This window comes from Pagrus major, chromosome 10 (genome assembly GCF_040436345.1).
Source record: "Pagrus major chromosome 10, Pma_NU_1.0".
In the NCBI taxonomy this organism is placed as follows: Eukaryota; Metazoa; Chordata; class Actinopteri; order Spariformes; family Sparidae; genus Pagrus; species Pagrus major.
This window is the reverse complement of record NC_133224.1, coordinates 17021500-17035980: the sequence shown is the minus strand read 5'-3', so window position 1 is coordinate 17035980 and position 14481 is coordinate 17021500. Positions and strand designations below refer to the sequence as shown.

Genomic DNA, 14481 nt, shown 5'->3' with positions numbered 1-14481 from the left:
GTGTGTAACTTCAGTTAAGTTTGTTGGACATGATCAGGCTGCTGATCCACCAATGACTTTTGGTTTTACACTCGACATGAATAGAGGTCTCCTGAGTAAAAGTTACGTGTTTGTTTGTCCCAACCGCCGACCCCATTCTCGTCCTTGTACAGACTTTGTCACTATTATACTACATAATTACTATGGTCACAAGATGTCCCTGCCAGTAAACTTAAATATGGGTCGTGCTAAGCTACTTCGGCAGAAAAACTTTACAACTATTTTCCTGGTGTGGACTAAACTACAACAAGATTTTAAATATCAAGTTGTCAAATACTCATGAGGACATGCCTTTTTTAGGGAAGTGTTTGGAATAATACCCTGACACTTTAGCTAGTGGTGCATGCTAGACTACAAGCTAGCAAAAAATAACTTACTGGGTCAAAGTTATTTCACACCATAAAACATCTACTACTACGTTAAATCATAAGGAAATACACTCACTTTGTTGTGGTGAAATTAAGTGGAAGTAGCAGCATTGCTTCATGTAATGTCAACGCTGTGTTGAGAGTACTTTGTATTTTTCTGTCGCAAACAGACAGAAGACAAGACAATAATTATTTTCATCACAAAATTATAAGTAAATGCCTCTCTGTGGTGTTTTCAGGTCCCATCTAAGAAAAACTGTCAGTATTCATGTAAGTGTTAAAATAGCCTAATTAGCACTCACAGTTATGCTGTGAAGGAGGATTCTCAGGTGCTGGTTAATGAGTGGGCTGCATGCACATTTGTATAGCAGATAATAGTTCTTCTACATGGCTCTTCATGTCGCACACTGCTGTTTTCCATCCAGCCCTCTATGCCACAAAGTGGAGTTAATTGCTTCCTTTGGTTGTAAAGTGTGTACATCCTGAGCAAACAAGACGACCGAGACATCACACTGCTGTATGTATTACGTACGTCTTGTTGCCAGGAGGCATTCAAGTATTGAGTGAGACCTTCAAGCTGAGAGCGCTATAGAAGAAGCAGTGCTGGTCAAAGGCTATGCATTCTCAATTGGGTTATAGAAATCAACACTTAAGTAAGAGGTTGACATTGACATCACATTTTGATCTCTCATTAATCTTGAGGCATTTATGCACAATAAATGAGACATCGGCCAGCCTTTAATTTGCATTTGATGGTTTTACAGCAGTGGTTTCCAACATCGGGGTGAAGGCCCCAGCTCTTAGATTTAAAACCTAATTCCTAGAATAAATACTGGCAATGTATGTTTGTGCTAACCACTGATATGAGAAAATTTATATTTATGTTGCGACTTCGATGTTTCATTAGGTTAGATTTTCAGTTTTTATGTTGTAACAATGCTGTGCCTATGCTATGGTTACATTTAGCCCCAAAAACCTGTTGGTTATTGTTTGGAAAACATCACGTTTTGGGTAACCTTGTTATGGTTGTGGTTTATGATCTCTGGCCTGGCAGCCAACTCGTCTAGCTATAACGTCACAACCTTCTCGACATGAAAGTAAGTTCATATACATGTGAAGTGAATATGATATGACACATATTGTAGATACGTTAACATGATATGTATGACACATTCAAATTTGAATGCATCCTTGGTTAGCAGAAACGTAGAATGCCAACATTTGATTCTTTACAGCCGAACAAAGTTGGCAACCACTGCTTCAAAGCACGCACATTTTTCTGTTTCCGTCACTGGCGTATGATGTCTTCATCAATTACAGCATTCTGCTTCAGGTAAAACAATACAGCTTAGGGAAATGTCATCTTGATTTTAGGAGATGCTAATTCTAACAAGACCACCAGTGTAAAACAAGCAACTAATTATCTCCAGCAGTGTCTCATTTGTTTATGGTAATCACACAAAGGTAGCACAATAACTCTGGCAGTAATGTACTGATGTTTAAAATGGACTAACTGTTTTGTTTGACAGTGACAATGTGGTCATGTGGGACAGTATGGCTGGGCCCCTGAAAAGGTCAGGAGAATTGGCACTCCCCAAATCTGCATATGCACAAGCTCCATCTCTCTTACATACACAACTGAATGTTATCAGTGTTGGCTCCTTCACTAAAGCTACCACTTCACCAGTAACATTAGCTGTAATGTTAGCCTACTGGCTATTGTTAACTGGGAACAACTTTTTGAGCTGACCGAAAAACAATTTGGACATCAGATCATTATTTGGATCTAAAGTCCTTCCCAGCTCCCTCCTTTCTTTCTTTTCAGGTAATTTATGTGCAGGTCCTGGGATAGAAATTCACTAAACATTAGTTAGCAGTAAGTTTGGGTCAGTAAAGGGTCATGGTTAAAAATGGTCATGTGGCGGGCTGCCGGTGGGGAACTTTTGACATTTCTGTTAGGAAATTGGGAACAAAAAAATAAAAAACTGATACCATTTTCAGGAGAGGGGGTTTTCATTAGGAAACAGGCTACAATTTAATTAAGCACAATACATTAAATGTTTTGGTTCAAAATAAAATTGAATTACCATTGCTTATATTTAGGATGATGTTAAGATAATTATTGCTTGCTTTCCCCTTTTATGGGCAGCCATGTTTGTTTACATGTGAAGAATTTCTGCTTTTGTCATTACGACAAAAGTATTTTGTTACAACAAGCCTAATTTGCTCTGGTTGAGCAACACACAATAGATTGTCATTACTGTAGAGGAACAGTGTTGTTTCCTGGTCCATCCTTCTCCAATACAGCCACTTTGATTAACCAATCATACTTTCTAAATGAAAAAATTCTCACTGAATCTTCATACTGAAAATGTTGAATTATCCCTCTTGGGACAGTTCATTTATATCCTTATATGTATATACTGATTGTCTTATTTCGACTATATATCGTTTTAGATTTAGGATATCATTATATTTAGATTTTTCTGTGTTTATCATATTGACTTTTTCTGTATTATTTTAGAAAACTAACTCAAATGAAGAAACGTTCCTCTTATAGTGTCTATACAAACAACATTAAGTTTAAAATCCCACTACAGACCTTTGTTCTATGTCACCCCCCATTCTGTTCCTCTGTTTTCTGTCACTTCCTAACATGGATCATCAGATAACAGTGAAACGGGACAAATATATATTCAGATTCAGTGTTAGATAAGTCTAAGCAAATAATTAATTGATCTGTGACATTCAGCATTTTGCAAAACATGTGAACACTCACAAACACACACACACACTAGTGCTGCACGATTTGATGAAAATATGCGATTATTGTGGACTATATTGCGATTTGCGATTACGATATTATAAATGAATGGTGTCATGAGTCTACTTGCTTGAATATCAAGGACAACACAGAGAATTACAATAGTTTGTATATTTCTCAACTCAAAACATACAAATATGACACAAAAAATACAAAACCTGAAGTTTACAGTACTGTATTTTTTCCCCAAATAACTTGATATCAAAAAATAAATAAAAGTTTGAAAATAAAGGTATTTCTGCAAATTGCACAATATCATTATTGTAAACTCAAATGCCTTTCTGCTGGCATTTATGTAAACCTGTTAAGTACTACTGAAAAAAAGTTCTTACAGTACTCTTGAAAGGAATAAGGGCATTTCTGCAAAGTACATAAGTAAAGGAGTGTAGAAAATAATATTTAACTTACCAATGGCAAGATTGAGTCTATGGCCAAAACAGTGGAATCTTTGCCAGTCATTAAGCTCCACAGCCTTTATGACGTTACTAGCGTTGTCTGTAGTTATGGTAACCTGACGTTCCTCACACAGCCCCCACGCTGCCAAAGCCTCTTTCAGACCCGATGCAATGTTCTCTCCCGTGTGGTCCTGGGGAAAATACGATGTTTGCAGGCACCGGCTTTTTAGCTCAAAGTCATCGTCAATAAAGTGGACGGTCAAGCTTAGATAGGGTTCCATGGTCCTGCATGACCACAAGTCTGTTGTTGTTGAAAAAAACTTGACTGTAGCCATTTCCATTTCAACCTCACTCCGGCGTTTGTTGTAGAGCTCGGGGATGGCGGTGTGGGAGAAAAAGTTCCGCGAGGGTAGCTGATATCTCCTGTCCAGCGTGCGGATCATTTTTTGAAATCCCTCCTTATTAACTGTATAAATCGGCACCATGTCTCGTGCCAAATAGTGTGTTATGGAGTCAGTGATTTCCTTGTGTCTTTTCGAGGTATTTTCGTATGGTGTGACACTTGCAAATGTATCCGTAATTGTGCGTTGTTGTGGTCGTTTCAGGTGTTTTTCAGTTGTATCTTTCACGTTACTTTGTTGGGCTTTCATTTGAATGCATTCTTCGTATTTTTCTTTGTGGTGTTTCAAGTGTTGATATAGATTGGTCGTATTGCCGCGGGACGTAGTGACTGTAGCTTTGCATGTTTTACAGAGCACATCTTGCTGTTCAGTGTCGTCGTACCTGAATCCAAAGTATCGCCATATAATAGAAGTTGCATTTTTTTTCGCCACCAACTGAGCTTGTCCCTCCTCGAGTTCCTCTTCGGCGTCCATGTCGGCTGCTCTGCTCTGCTGAAAGCCGGGTAGTCACGTGACTATACCTGCAGCTGCAGCTGAACACATTGTGGATGTGCCGTCACCGAGCTCCACACTGCATGGGAGATAGTCCCGTTCATTGTAATATTTGTACTGATATGACTCTATTTTCATGTAGGCTACATGTTGAATGTCTGTATTTTTCAAAATGTTAGATAAAGATTTTCGTTAAAAAAGAGAGAGAGAGTCCTGTTCACAGGCACACACATATACATTTGTTTACATTAAATTGCAAATCGCAGTCTTTTTTGCGATTACATAATTGCACATCATGACATCGCGATTGCGATTCGATTAATCGTGCAGCACTAACACACACACACACACACACACACACACACACACACACACACAAGCACACCTCCTAATTGAAAAGTGTACTGTACAGTGGAAACAGTAGGTCCAATAGTTCATAAGTTTGAGTCAGCTCAACTCCCCCTCAACTTTAATAATTTACACATAATTAAGCAAGAAATTCAATTAGGTTTTAATCTGTTCCATATGGGCAGGCTGCAGATGGAGGCGAGGAATCCATTCGCACAGAACAAAAAAATCATTTAGCTAGAGGATGATGGGAGGACACGTAGCGGCACGTGTAAATTAAGAAGGTGTGTGAGGGCAGGAACAGATTTCTATCAAGGTCAGCCATAGAAAATGTGCAATATAGGAGTTAGATCGAGAGTTTGATCATTGATAACTCATATTTATATGAGGGCCCTGTGTGGGAATAGCCGTTATGAGCAGTATGTACAGCCTTGACAACTAAGACTCTGTTTATGGCATAGCATTGAGAAGCTGCTGCACAGTTTCTGTTTGGTAGAGGAAGTTTGCTTGGTGAAATCCTTTTCTCTGCTTGCTTTTCAAGCATCAAGGATACCTTGTGGGTCGGAATCAATAGACTTTCATTATGGGTGCAATCAATACCATACAAGCTCGGGGAACACACAATACTACAAACACGCTACTCATAAAATATTAGCCACACACGCACAAACACACCAAGCCCGCTATAATTAATTATTAATTGAGCTCAGTCTTAACTTGGTGAACCATGAAATTCAGTAGCTTGATTGGGTGAACTTTTTTTTCCAAATACACTCTTGATTTATCCTCCATTGTAAAGGATACAACTGGTAATAGGGCTCGGCTTAGGCTTTATAATTTAATGCTACAAGCTGTGTGTGTGTGTGTGTGTGTGTGTGTTTTCTGTCTAACTGTGGCCTTCTCTCTGTTTTTTGTGTCCAGCTCTTTGCTTCCACAGACCTGGGCCGCAAGTGGACTTTGCTTCAGGAGCGGGTGACGAAGGACAGAGTCTACTGGTCAGTTAAACTTTATTTTCTCGTTATTGGATAAATAAGGACTTCCAGACTTAATGTGCAGAGTGACTCCTTTGTTTATACATATAGATAGCAGTAACAAGTGAGTCGGCAGCGAGCGTCTACTTATTACAGAGATGATGCATAAATGTGTCCTTTTACATACAGGCAAGACATTGCTACGCAGACATAAGTCACCATTTTCTAGTCAGAATAAGATATGAACCGGTTGAACCTGATAAAAAGACTGCAGGGACTACTTGTGAATGAAGTGAAATACCGCAATGGCTCAATAAAACTCATATGTACTCTGTCTGTTATGCAAAAGCGCTTCATGGCTTAAGTACATATGTAAAAGATGAGTCAAATATCATTCCATAAGGTGTTAAAGCAATACTTCACTAGTCAAAAAATGATGAGAACATGAATATCAATATCATGCCTAGGTTAATCCAAGACTGGAAACAGGATAAATCACCAATAAGCATCCAGCTTGTTGAACCTGTACAGATGTATGTTTGAAATGAAAATTTATGATTTTAGGGGGAAACTTGCCAACCATTTCTTAGCAAACGACCTTACAAATAGTAGCTTAAAACAACATTACTGATTTATATTAAAACAAGCATGGTGTGGGAGTTATTTTAATGAATTAATGAATTATTTTTTTTCCTTGACTTAGATTTAAATCACAAACCTAATCCGGGAACTGCAGTATGTTGTGATCAAGCTCTGTCAAACATAACTCCTGCAGAGTTAATAGGTTTATTTTTTGACTATATCCTGATCCCATTTTGCTATCATTCACACAATATTGCTCGAACAATAAAATTATATCGACAACACTCACATCCCCGATACTAATAAATCAGTTTTATGGTTTCCATAATACAAGAAACTTCTGCTGTAGTTTTTTTTTAAATGAGAAATTTGAACTGAATTTGGGTAGTAAGTGCCAGAGTTTATGCAGCAGAACCGTTTTATGGACGGATCTCTTGATGGTTTAGTGGCTCCAGTGGCAGAAAAAGCAGGCGGAGGTGTATAGCATTTCCCTGCACATGTAATATTTCACAGCTTGTGAGCTATCTCTTCCAATGCTCCTGCTACTCATTCTCGCCTTCATCTTATCTTGCATCATGTATCTCTCCCTCTTTATCTCCTTCCCTCTGTCATTGATTTCTCCTCGAGGTGTTTACGTCTTCCTCCTCTCTCAGCTTTGTTTCTTCTTACTCCTTCCTGTCCAACCTGTGTTATTGTAAGAAGATGCATTCAGATGTGCTGCATTTAAATACAATTGACTACACTCTTTCTCATCTTCTGAAGGTCAGGAAGGCACTGCAGGATCCCGTTAGTTTGTTTCCTCTCACCTCCGATTGCAAATGAGCTGATTCGCACGCTCAGACACCTCTGATTTATACCACCGACTCCAACGCACAAATCATCCACACTGTGCACTGTAAAGAAAAATGAGAAGGTATGGGAGAGATAGAGGGAGGGATAGAGAGGGAGGGAAACAGCCTTTGTACTTTAGTCTAAAGTTACATTCTCAAAATCAGACTTGGGATCTGAATATGAACCTACGTAGACCTTTAATCCTGTATTGAAGAGCACTATCTTAATCTGATTAAGAATCATGGTTTTATTTGCCAGTTAAAAAAGTACATTAAGTACATTTAATGCCAGAAAATAACTTGTGATACTTAAGTACATTTAATAGATACTTTCATTTTTACCAAAGATATATTTTAACAAGATATCTTTACTTATTCTCAGTATGACATGTATGTACTTTGTACAACACAGATGTTACATTTTCTGAGTGAAACAGCATATGTGGGAAGGTTTTCCAAACAGGAAAGATGTAGATCAAAGCCTCCAGATGTGACTGCCTCACTTAGAAGTGGGCATGGCTTACTCACCCACTCCTCCTTGACCTCTGTGGTTAGAACCGGAGGAAGAGGAATTAGATTTAAACCATATTGTTAGGAAATGTTGACAAAGTTTTAATAAGCTGAAATCCAAGCATTCTGTGTTTCTCAATTGAAAGAAGCAGGACTGGACAAATTTAGTAATGTGAGATTCGAAGTTCAAATGTTGCTCAAACAGTATACTAAGATTCTTAGAGGAGGTCTTGATATTGTTGGTGAGGGGTTGGATAAAATGACTGACCTCCTTGCTCAAATAATCACGGCCGATCACAAGACCTCAGTTTTATCAGAACTGAGATGGAAGAGGATTTCAGACAGCCAATTTGTAACAGAAGCTAGACAGTCGTGAAGGGTGGTGAGGTTGTTAAGGTTATTTTGTTCAAATGAAAAGTCCAGCTGTATATCGTCAACGTAGCAATGGTGAGACGTATCACAGACAGAGTTCAGCAGATCATCTAGAGGTAGCATATAGAGGGAGAATAATATTGGACCCAGTACTGACCCTTGAGGGACACCATAAAAGAGAAGGATACAGTATTGATACAAAAACACTCAAAATATTTTTTTACTCTTCTAGCATGTAGCAATAGTTGAATGATCAATTAACACAAACTATGTATTTCATGGAATGTAATTTAATTTAATTGATTTTCGAAAATATGTTTCTTTGCATTCTTTCTGTATGTGAGACAGGAAGATTATGTAAGATACCTAAATCCCTGACAGAATTGTTGGTTGTCATCTTGCATTGTGGGTAATGTTGACTCTGAGTTATGTCTGTGCTGCATCAATTGTTATCTTTTTTTCAGGCTAACTGCCCATCATGAGTCAAGCAATGTTAGAGGAGTGTATTTTTCTAAATTGCTGTAGTACACTTTTGAATAAGCGACATGAGCACTGATTAGCTACCTGTAGCGCTACTGTTTAGTTTTGCAGCCCACAACATTACTGTTTTGATTCAACTTCATTGCTCTCATTTACAGCAGTTTTTCAGTAAAGAAAACCCATTGTACACATCCCGCCCAGCACCAAGCAGCAGACAGGCAAATTTAGCAACTAGCAATGAACATAGTGGAGACTTTAGCGGGTAACGAGACAGATTATATATTATATTATATATCAAGAGTTGGAGACCAAAACAGAACTGGAAGGAGAGTGAATATTGGAGTATCCTATTAATGCTATTGCTATACATCAACATAGACAATGTTAGCTAACATGTTAGTCACGACATAATGAGATGATGATATGTTATTGTAGCCAAAAAAATATTTATATTCATCTTTAATGCATAGATATGAGATTAATACCAATCTTCTCTTTTATACTCAATTCCCTAAATGTTAAACTATGCCTTTAAATTTCACCAGTATGTCTGGCTGAAGCAGAGGATCAAATTATATTATTATTTAACGGTGAACATTTAATCCTTCCCACTCTGAAATTGAACCACATATTACTGAATTTCATTTGTGTCAGGTAAATTTGCCTACAGATAGATAGATAGATAGATAGATAGATAGATAGATAGATACTTTATTTATCCCCAGGGAAATTTAAGTGTCCAGTAGCATACAAAATACAGAACATACATTACACATAATATATCAAATTAAAAACAGCAGACCAACACTCATGTATTAAGACCTGCACGTACAGTAAGGCTGCAACCTGCTCCTCCTATATAAAGTGCATATGTCTAGACATGTCCGTGCATACATGCGTCCTCCAACTGTGTGTGGTCAGAGTAGATGGAGTTAGCTAGTTGCTGGCTCTGGCCTTAGCCTTCCCTGTGGCCTAACAGTCATAAAAGCAACAAGAGAACAGGAGTCTGGCAGGCAGCTCCCATAAATCACATTAAAAACATCACATTAAAACCAATCTGCTGTTGGGGTGGTCTGGCCAAATGTGTTCCTGTGGACCTTGTTTTTGTGATCCGGGGCTATAAAGTTTGTTTGTCATCCTGAATGAAATGAAACAGCAGTTTTTTGAAATTGAACTGGCATCTCACAGGATGACATCTGACAACAAAACAAACATTTGAGGATGGGCGATAAAAATGAAATGCTTTGAAAAGCATGCGGATAAAAGCGTAATCGAATGGCAGTGAAACTAGAGCTGGGACGAAACTGAATTCCATCCCAGGGAGGATGTTTTTGCAGCGTGTTGCACTTCCACCTCCTTTACTTCCAAATCAATTCTCTTTTCTTTGTATATCAATCTCCCTATCAGTCATGTCTTCCTTTTTCAGTCCTCTCAGCCTGTCAGCTTTAACTTCCCTTACCAAAGGAGAAGGAAATCCCACACACTTAGACTGTGATGAAGGTCTAACTGGACCAAAACGTTAGTGGAATGAATAAAAGATGTATTGCCAGTGCTGAATGTATCTTCACTCTTCACTCACTCATTCACTCACTTGCATTTGCATTTCAAGCATACAGCTGACACTTTTATCCAGAGTAACCTGCACTGAGTAAGAGGCAGATCTTCAAGTCTTGGTCAAGGACCTGTTGAAAAGGTATTTTCCAGTCCTTTTTCCTTTTCCTACATCAACTAGGTCCTCAATTTTTGACTGGACTCTTGTGGCGACCTCTTGTGGTGGTACAGAAAGCTGCATTACTCAAACACCATTCAGAATGCCCTCACCAGTGGCAGCTGACCTGAGCTGAATCTCTTGCTTCACCGATCACAACAACTGGATCTTAAAACAGTATCATACCAACACAAATCAAACAAAACTTAAAACTATGTAAAATTGTGGACCTTTGAGTTGAGATACTGTATGATACGATGGCTCTGTGAAACCTCAACTTTCAGAAGCAAAGCATCTGTTCTTCAGCGAACACATTATTAATATAGTTTAAAGTTGATTTGCCCACTTTCTGCACAAGATCAAAATCACATTGGTGGGTCCCGAGGTATACATTTTGTGCTTTATACCCAATTACCCTTGGCTTGCAGTTGAGGCAATAGTGACGTTAAGGAGGTCAGATTATTTTTGGCCGTTGTTGTCCAAAAACGGTGTATCACAAATAATGTAATATAATCCTTTCAAGTACTTTCATGTTGTCTTTCTATGTGTTTCTATTTCATACTTTCACTTTTCAAAGTAACAGCTGTCAGGTGCATGTTTAGATTTTTCTCACAACTTTTCTCAGTACTAATTAAATACCAATATTTTGTATGTAGTACTTTGAAGTACATCTGCAGTACTGACATACAAGGGCAGATATTTCATTTCACTGTTGGGGAGCGTTCAATAAACTGAAACATTTCTCAGGAGCAATTCCTGAAGGGGACGCCAAAGGTGCAATTAAAAGTACTGTTGCATTAATTGTATATAGAAGAAACACTAATATCTACTGTTTAACTCTACTGGATAATTGAAAGGTAAATAACTTCAGGGTTGTCAGCATGTTAAAAGACGCTGCCATTTAGTACCAATATTGTGGCCACGTTGACACATCAGATTGAACTGTGAGTAATGGACTGAACAATATGCAGTCTGGTTTGAACTGTAAATGTGTTTTGTTCTATTGAGTGGTAGAAGTGAGCTACTTTTTTGATAAAAAAAAAAAGCATGTGTAAATTGCAGGTCTGTGACAGAACATGAAATCTAATTATCTGAGTGAAAGTTAGATATGCTACACAACTCCACCATCCAAAACAACATTAAACAGAACACTGAATTCAACCCTGTTAACAGAATTTTAACACGTTTAAGTGATGTCAAAGATAAAATAATGCAGATCAAGTCTGGACTATATCCAAGAAGCTCCATCCAAAATCTAGTAGATCCTGTTTCAGTATGGAGTTGGCTAAAAATACTCAATTCATTCAATTTCATGTTAATGTCAATGGCTGCTGTAAGTGCACATACAACACTGTATGCAAAGATGGAGTCAACAAATTGTTAAACATTATGTTCTGTTAATTTGTGTGCATGAATTATTCTTTGGAGAGCACTAGGTGTATGTTAATTTTATTCATGATTTTATTTAAAAAAAAAAAAAGTTTTCTCTCCTTGACAATTGCTCGGCTCCATACTATAATTTTACATTATATATAGATACATTTGAGTTTTTTTTATCCGTTGAGGTATTTCTGCTTTTAAAAAAGAATGTGCTTTTTCAACCCCAAATGAATAGACATCTAAAATCTTGTAAGAAGTTGGGGAACAAGACCAATACAATAGAGAGAATACTGTCTGATTCATGCTGATTCTCTCAGATGCTAGTGGAGCTATAGGTTTATATAACACTCATGAAAGTCATTTAGATTTGCCTTAGTATCATCAGCTGCCATAAAATGTAATGTAAAGTCAATCAATCAATTTTTACTGATATTTTCACCCATGAAGCCTCTAATGCGGCTCGACTTTCTGACTAAAGTCGTGTATTGCTTTGGATTTCTTCATTTTAATAGATAAGTAGGCAAACTGGTCGTACAGATTACTTGAAGAAGATCTGAAGCATCATCCATGAGCAGCAGGTCCTGCAGCACTTTCTGTGATCCTTCTTCTCTCCTTCACTCCTTCCTACCTCCCTCCATGGCCTGCTAATTGCTCGTAAAATCTCTTTATAGGCAAAGTAACGAGGTTTTAAATCTCCACTCCATCTTTACTGGGCTGGGGAAATTTCACAGACTCCACCACGCAGTCCTAATCAGATGAACTGCTTAGTTTACTGCTCACTGAAGGGCACACAGAGCCAGTGTACTGTTGTGCACTGGGGGTATACAATTTTTGAGGTTTTAAGGATGTTAGGCAAGGCTGAGTCCATCTGAGTGCATTTTTCAGGAAGAGCTGAGATGTGCATGTTTGCTGAGGAATCTGTGTAATCAAGGGAGACCAAAGGATATGTATGGATACTGGTATGCTTTGGTGTCACTTTACATTTTTGTCTAACACTCAGTTTTGAATATTTTATGTCAATTCAATATCTGCAGACTAATTGTGAGGAATGGTAATGCCTGTTCTACACTCTTAGCTCATTTGGGTTTGAAATTAACTCAGTCCACTGGAACGGTACTGAATTTAGAGATATAATATGAAGCATTTCTGCATTAAAATGTCTAAAAAACATCGAGACCTTTGTTGTATATTTTTCTTGAGTTGTTTTTCGACAATTTCAAACCCAGAGAAATCCTTAATTTTATTCAAGGTAACGGTGTGTTTCATTTGGCCGTCTGTCACTATGACTTCTAGGAGAGATTCAGAGAGTGAGGAAGGAAGTCAGCAAACAGGATTAAACATAACATGAACAGAGTGCCTCATGTATGAGTCCTAAACCTGGACATAAACTGGCATTTTTGCACTTCCAGTTCCCTCACCTCAAAGTCAAAGGGTTTTCGGTTTGATGCCTGAAATAAGGTCTGTGGTTAACACAAGCTTAAGATATTTTCAGGTTGTGTTCTACGACATAAAATACGTCAATAAATACCCCACTTGTGAATAATAGAGCGTTTACCTGTCTTAGAAGAGAGGTTGTCAGGGACATTAAACAAGTCCATCTTTAAAGGCGGACTTCAATTGCAAACTTTATCTTTAACTTTCAATCTATAGTAAAGTGTAGTATAGTAAAATGTGTATTATCTTGCTGTGTGAGCATCATAAACATAATACTTATTTTCTGCAATATTTTTTTTAAAATCCCATAAACTAAATTAATTAATGTATCAAACTAATATATTACGTCAAACACAACAACTCCAGCACTACTTACGTCTTTTGTTTTTATTGATAGACCTAAAGTGGCTGAAATCACACAGTCCTACTGAATTGTATTCCCACACAAGAATGTTGACATGGGACGAAACTTCAGCCTGCCCCCTGAAAGTCACTACATATCCATCCACCACCCAGCCCTCCTTTTTTGGTTTGCAACATATAGGGCACACTACTTCCTGCTTGAGCACTGAACATAATCATTGGACATAACTCTTGAGGTGCAGAATCATCCAATGTGCAATAATGACAAGGAATGCTGGACTGAAAAATGAGACCAATGACATTTAACATTTAAGACTGTGCACGTGTACCCCGTCTAAAATCTAAAGTCGGTGTCATGTGGTTTCAAATCTGGTAGAATGGGTCGTCCATTAATCGAAAGTTTGGTGGTTTGATCCCTGGATCCCCCAGCTCCACAGCTTCTCAATCAATTTGCCCCCAATGACTGTTCCATTGGTGTGACAGTGTTTGTGAATGGCTGAGCATAGACATATTGTGGGGTGCTTTAGTTAAGTGCTGTATTGCTCCTGATGAACAGCTTGGCACCTTGCATGGCAGCCTCTGCCATCAGTGTATGAATGTGTTTGTGAATGTGCTGTAAAGAGCTTTGAGTGCTCGGTAGACTAGAGAAGTGCTAAATGAATGTCCATTTACAATGATGTCATTCTCTTCTGTGTTCCAGGTCAGTATCTGGTGTTGATGTGGACCCCGACCTGGTGCACATGGAAATGCAAGATACGAGTGGAGGTACAGTGACGTTCCATCTGCTCATTTATCATTTATATACAGTATTTATTCATGAGACTGTTGGGGCTCGGTCACAGCGGCACAGTGAAATTTCAGACAGAAATATATTAATTTTAATGGAATCGATTGGTGGAATCTCTTTCAGAGGCAAAGTAACTTTGTGGAATTTTCTTTATCAAGTTCAACTTTAGTTAACTTTGTCACACAAACTCAACAAGC

General features: G+C 38.2%; 1 protein-coding gene across 1 annotated transcript in view; it reads left to right on the top strand.

The window, feature by feature from the left end:
* Nucleotides 1-14481, top strand: part of sorcs2 (sortilin-related VPS10 domain containing receptor 2) — a 357654-nt gene that overhangs the window by 269130 nt on the left and 74043 nt on the right. Inside the window, exons 5-6 of the mRNA XM_073474430.1 lie at nt 5789-5862; nt 14198-14262. Of these exons, the coding sequence (XP_073330531.1) occupies nt 5789-5862; nt 14198-14262 (139 nt within the window). The remainder of the gene's footprint in view (nt 1-5788; nt 5863-14197; nt 14263-14481) is intronic.